Source organism: Arachis duranensis, chromosome 9 (assembly GCF_000817695.3).
Source record: "Arachis duranensis cultivar V14167 chromosome 9, aradu.V14167.gnm2.J7QH, whole genome shotgun sequence".
NCBI lineage: Eukaryota > Viridiplantae > Streptophyta > Magnoliopsida > Fabales > Fabaceae > Arachis > Arachis duranensis.
The window spans coordinates 83867940-83874544 of record NC_029780.3 but is presented as its reverse complement, the minus strand read 5'-3'; the positions used below and the strand labels follow the sequence as shown (position 1 = coordinate 83874544).

Below are 6605 nucleotides of genomic sequence, written 5' to 3'. Positions count from 1 at the left end.
TGAATGACTGTGACGTGCTTCAAACTCCTGAAGGCGGGGCGTTAGTGACAGATGCAAAAGAATCACTGGATTCTATTCCGGCTTGATTGAGAACCGACAGATGAATTCCGTTATGCTGTGACAGAGCATATGCAATCGTTTTCACTGAGAGGATGGGAGGTAGCTATTGACAACGGTGAAACCCTACACAAGCTTGCCATGGAAGGGAGTAAGAAGGACTGGATGAAGGCAGTAGGAAAGCAGAGAGACGGAAGGGAAGGCATCTTCATGCGCTTATCTGAAGTTCCTACCAATGAATTACATAAGTATCTCTATCTTTACATTTGTGTTATTTTCGTTCATCACCATTACTATTTGAGTTTGCCTGACTAAGATTTACAAGATGACCATAGCTTGCTTCAATACTAACAATCTCCGTGGGATCGACCCTTACTCGCGTAAGGTTTATTACTTGGACGACCCAGTGCACTTGCTGGTTAGTTGTGCGAAGTTGTGTAATGCCATGGTATTGAGCTACCAAGTTTTTGGGGTTCATGACCGGGGATTATGAAGAGTTGTGAAAAAGTATTGTTCACAATTTCGCGCACCAACCATCAAGTACAATGAATAAATATTCGTCTAAAATAATCGAGGTGGAAATATAAATGTAATGAAACTACAACGAATAAAAGATATTATCAATCTACCCATGGTCAACAAAATGAAGCAAAGACTTTTGAAGAAAACCAAACAGAGAACTCATACTAAAACTTGATATCTGATACGATGTGGAAAGGTGGGGAGAGGGTGGGGAATAAGTAGATGGATATGTGACAATGAGTGTTCTACTTATAAAGTATTAAGGAGTTTAAAATTTTGAATGAGACTGCAAAATTAAATACAACAAACTAAAATATAAACAATGAAATGCAACATTATAAAATACATACATACTTCTATCTATAGTTCTATCTATCTATTAAAATAGATAGATTCTATGTATAGTAGTTATAGTATTTTAATCTATTTTTTTATAATATTAAACTTTCACATATTTTTATACCTCCACATATTCATGAACCATAAACTGTTTATGATTAGCAACCTATAAATACATAACAATGACACATATATTACAAAGAGAGAAACTATGATATTATCAAATATAACATATTCATGACACAGAAAAAATCAGCTAAAATAATGATACACGAAACAAAAAATACCATAAATGGTCAAATTAAATTAAATTATCGAATTAAATGATAATATTTTTATTTAAAATTAATTGCATTCAATTTAATATATTGATTGACAGAACAAACCTTTTTTTTTTTCTATCTAAGTGGGTGCAATTACACCCCTAGTCCTAACCCTGGTATCTTTGCACGCCTGCTTCTGAACCTACTTCCGCGTAAAGTACACCCTTATTCCTGAACGTGGGGTCTGCGTGCCAGTACAGCTCTGCTACTATTGCACCATTGGAGTTCTTCAATTTACTTTTCCATTTTTGAGCATCTAGGCGAGGGAAAATCCCTAAACCATATTCCACCATCAAGCTTAACCCCCTCCCCTTACAATGAAAACCAGATCTTCTCAACGAAAACCTTATTATTGTTTCGCGTATACCGTTTGCCTTCCCCACGAGTTGTAATCACTTGTGTATAGGTGCACACTCGAGTTATATCATCGATTCATCGTCCAACAAATCTTCCATACCAATTCAAACTAAGATTTATACACACACGAAAATAGAAACATAATAAAAATATATTTAATATGAGGATAACCATGCGTAAATTCTTAACAAAAGTGGAGATAATGCTTCATATGATAATACCAGATACGAGAAGCATAAACAATAAACTTGGGAAACACAAACCCCAAAATAGATATTTTTATTCGAATGTAACCAACTCCAGGAACACCCGAACTTCGTAATCGGCCAGGCACTGCACACAAGAGACGCAAGACAAATCTTCCACATCACCCATGGTGCCTCGGGTGCGGCAACTACTGGATCAACAAACCTCGGGCTGTCCAGGATCCAACGGCTTAACCTCCATCCACCGACCCGCGAATATCTGCTTGAAGACCTCTCTGCACCTTTCGAGCACCCCTAGAATCACGTACAATTTCAAAAAATTCAAGTCCCTTTCGCAGGTGCTCTTCGTCTTACTTGCCATGAGACGGCAGCAGCATCGTACACATGTAACAGGCTTCCAGATCGCCCCCAATTGTAGCCATAGTCTGAGTATCCATTCCACCGATGCAGTGACCAATCCAGACGAATTCAATCATCCCCACCCGGAGTAGGGCAACCGGATTTCCTACCGCCGCGCAGCATTCTAGAAACCTATTTTCAGGACGGCCATAGTAGAATAAAAAGGACGCAATCAGTAACTCCAATATCGACGTCTCCTTGTAAACAGCGTCGGACCTCGCTGCACCCAGAAACACCTTACAAGCAAGTCGCCTGCATGTTGAACAGATCCTTAATCGAATACGAAGCAACCTTCGTGGCAATCCTGACCCATATGTCACGAGGAAGAAGATTCAGCGGACATTTGTACTCAACGGATACGATCCCTTTCTCTCCGTTCTTCTTGGCTGTGTTTCTTTTCTTTCTGTTCTTCATGGAACCTCTAGCCATTTGCAAGCAACTTAGGCCAGGGGTTTTGGAAAATATCAATACGACACACGACCACCAAAGATGTGTTTTGTGCTCTTATTATATCCTTTTTTTGTTGTTAGAATGCTTGCGTGCCTTATACGTTTCTTTACTGATTGTTCTAAAAAGGATCAGATAATTAATAAGGGACGAACGAAATACTCATTTTCATTTTTTTATTTTTGTAGAAATTTGAAACAACGACAAGCTTAACTCAATACTTACCCCGTTATTTTAATACTAATGTGCTATCCTATTCAAATACTTTGGTTTTGCAACATAGTAATTTAATTTTGATTGTTCGATTTTTGTGTTATATTCATGTCAACTTAGTTGCTTACTTTAATTACTCGCTGAATAAATGTTATCTTTTCTTTTTTTTCATCGAAATAGTTTAAATTAATCTTTTATTTTCCTAAAAATAAACCCCCATTATCGACACATTAGTTACAAAAAAAAGAATAGCAAGCAACTTCCTACTTTATAATATATATATATGTGTGTGTGTGTGTGTGTGTGTGTGTGTGTGTGTGTGTGTGTGTGTGTGTGTGTGTGTGTGCGCGTGCGTGTGTGTGCGTGTGCGTGTGTGTGTGTGTGTGTGTGTGTGCGTGTGTGTGTGTGTGTGTGCGCCCGTTATTCACAACCCCAAATCCTAGTAAGTACTAAACCTTTTTCAGTTATTCTCTTCCGTAACTCCTTCTCTCCACTCTCTAACTATCCTTCTCCTTCTCTTTATTACTGTGACACTCCATTGCTCTCTCCGCCGTCTGCCACACCGCCACACTCATCTCCACACACGGCTTCCACTTCGCACCCTCGGCGTAACTTCAGAAGGAAGATTCAACGTCTATCGCCTAAGAATGACCTACCCGGAGGACAACCATCATCGCGGAAACAAAAATCGTTGCTTTAAGGGTCGTCATAGTCTGCCATATGTCATCCTTTTCTCCCGAGAAAATGTCGCAGGAATCCGTCACCGACCACGCCATTAGTCTCAACGACCTCGCGGAACTCTCGATTGACATTCTTATCGACATCATCCGTGTAGATGAAAAGTCCACATATTATGACCTCATTGAGGCCGCACTAGTCAGAGGGAGGAGATTTTGAAGGCTAGACTTGTAACAACTGAAGCAGAATTAAGGCAGGCGAAGGTGGAGATGTTGGCCGCCAAGTTCATTTTCGAGGCAAAGAAGGATGAACTAGAGGAAGAGGGGAAGGAAAGGCGACGACTGAAAAAGTTGAAAATAGCACAGCGAAAGAATGACGTGATCCTTCACCAATTGGATGTCAAAGCAAAAGAATTGATGGCAGAAATTGCCAAGCGCCGTGAACGGGAACAGCTTGCGGTTCTACCGTGGCATGACCTGGAACGCAGGATCGACGTTTTGGAGGAAAAGCAAAAGTTTTTGCTCCGTTGGAGTCATCGTCCAGCCGGGCAGAATGAAGGCGGGGCCGGAGTTATTTGACCTGCTCCACATGCTTGATATCTTAATGTCATGTTTTCCGTCAAGGCCTCTATGATCCTTTTTTTCCTTTGTTTGTTCTATCTCCCATTTGATCTTCTGTAGTGGAACTTAAACTCTGTTAATATAATTATATCTACTTTCATCTATCTGTTCTTAATTTCAAAAGTCATATGACCTGTTGGGACACAATTAGGGATTTATGTTACGATGGAGCCAAATACCATTTTCAAATCGTGATTTCGGACCATTTCGGGAATTATTTACGTGTGCATTATCAAAGATGTGTTTATCAATTTATCCTTCCTTGGAGATTCGTATTACCCCACAGGCAGCGCATTTGATTGTCACGAATATTTACGGGATCCTTCTAATTTAAGGGCACAGACCGTTATTTTACACTAGATAATAAAACAAAGGAATGTAGACATATTATCATTTTTATGATATCCTAATATTATATGAAATTATAGGAAATAAACATCTTTCAAATTAGATTGCTTGGATGAACAAAGAATACGAAGCCATTGATTGAAACAAAATTCGAAGTACTTCTCTCTCAGGTTATAATAAAACAATTAGTGCAATCACATAATAAAAACTTCTTAAATTATGAAAGAAAATTTTGTTCTTTAAAGGACAAGTATTCAATCTCTTAACTAGTTATATTATACGAATACAATCCCGCGGTTCAATTGGAACATATATGCGAGTTAATTATCTTTTATATGATGGATGAAATGGTGTATTACGTTGGTATGAGTTGAAATGGGTGTATTTCACAAGTGTGATGCACAATACAAATCGTTACTTACGATTGGCATAACGAAAGAAATCGTTATTCACGATTTCATAAATCACATTTTTTAAATTAAAAAATTAAAATTATGACTCACGATTTCTTATTTTTTGTCTTATTTGAAATCGTAATTCATGATTTCTATTAACATTTTTTAATTTTTGGTCTTATTTAAAATCGTTACTCATGATTTCTTTTTATCCCATATCACTGCATTACACCAAAATATCATAATATTAATGAAAAACACCAATAATAACCCAATATAAGAAAAAATTAGCCCATATATGCATGTTCATTATTCAACGTTTGTATAGATTTTATACACCATATGTCAATTATCATTGCACATATAAAAAATATATCGTTCCCATCTTTTACCTGACCGCTTTCGGTGACTCCCTATTGCCTACCAAGTTACCAATTTTGTATAAATTCACTGTCACGGTCTAAGTTAGTACCCAACCCCAGAAAAAAACAGACAATGGTGTAAAAGGTTGATTGATTAAATAGTCTTCTGTCCGTTCAAACGTCACTTCAATAGTGCAGAGTTCAGATCATATCCCACTCAAGAAGAAAGCATTATTTGGACTAAGTTCTAGCCAAGATACGCATTAATTGCGTCTGTGCCATCCACATAATTATGATAAATTAATTGATCAAACTAACAGTTTTTTAACCTAAAAGAAAAAATAAAAGAAAATACACCATCAGTACGCATAGCAAGGGGTTAATGAAGGATCATAACAAACTGGCATTTGGTAGCCACTGTATTGGTGGATTACATAAAGATAAACCCACAACAGTATGGTCGGGGGCGGATTAACAAGAGTGGTAAACAGTCACATTCATTCAGATGCAAACATTTCGAAGAACACCATGATATCGTTGAAAATGTCCCTGAAGAACTTACTGCAGCTCTCGAGCTGCCCAGAAATATGGATAACCTCCATTTTGAACACCCCGTTGTACTTCTTCTTCATCTTCATGATCACACAGTAGCAATGTGGCACACAAGTAACCTGCTTCGACGCTGCCCTCCATTAAGACCCTAGCAAGCAGTTCCATCCCTTTGTCACGATGGCCTAACCAGAAATACTCTATGAATCCTTGCCGGAGTATAGAATCCACATTTCCTACATCCACGCAGTGATCAAGGAATCTCCTTTCAGGCCGATCGAGGTAAACTAAAAAGTGCACTAACGGTTTATACGACATCATCGCATGCTTGTATACAGCATTTGAACTCGCCGCACGCACGAACACCTTACATGTGCCCTGCATGTTGAACATATCCTCAATCAAATTCAATGCAACCATCGTGGCAATCCTCGACCATATTTCACGAGGAAGAAGATTCAGCAGACATTTATGTTGAACGGATACGTCCACTTTCTTTCTGTCCTTCTGGGAACTTTCGGCCATTTGCAAGGACTTCATGGAGGGATTATTGGAGATCATAAAGAGGATATACAAATTTGTAATTGATCTTGTGACATTTTGCTTTTCAATATACTGCCATTGGGGGCGGGAGGTTGTGGTTCAGTACCGCATACTTTTCCCTAGATGTTTTCTTCATTTACCGATGAGTCCAGATAAAACCAGGTATTAATACATGAACGGAATGTATTAATGTTATATATTATTATAGTATAATTTGTACTTATCGCGATAGTATAATTATATTAAT

At 38.2% G+C, this 6605-nt stretch overlaps 1 protein-coding gene across 1 annotated transcript; it reads right to left on the bottom strand.

Annotated features, from left to right (window-relative positions):
* Window positions 1–5824: 5824 nt before the first annotated feature.
* On the bottom strand, window positions 5825–6235 carry LOC107466036 (uncharacterized). The gene has a single exon (XM_016085013.1). It carries the CDS (start codon window positions 6233–6235, stop codon window positions 5825–5827), a length of 411 nt encoding a protein of 136 aa, XP_015940499.1.
* Window positions 6236–6605: the final 370 nt, after the last annotated feature.

What these genes read in the sequence shown, in the direction of transcription:
- LOC107466036 (XM_016085013.1), bottom strand. Translation starts at nt 6,235, where the DNA reads ATGGTTGCATTGAATTTGATTGAGGATATGTTCAACATGCAGGGCACA.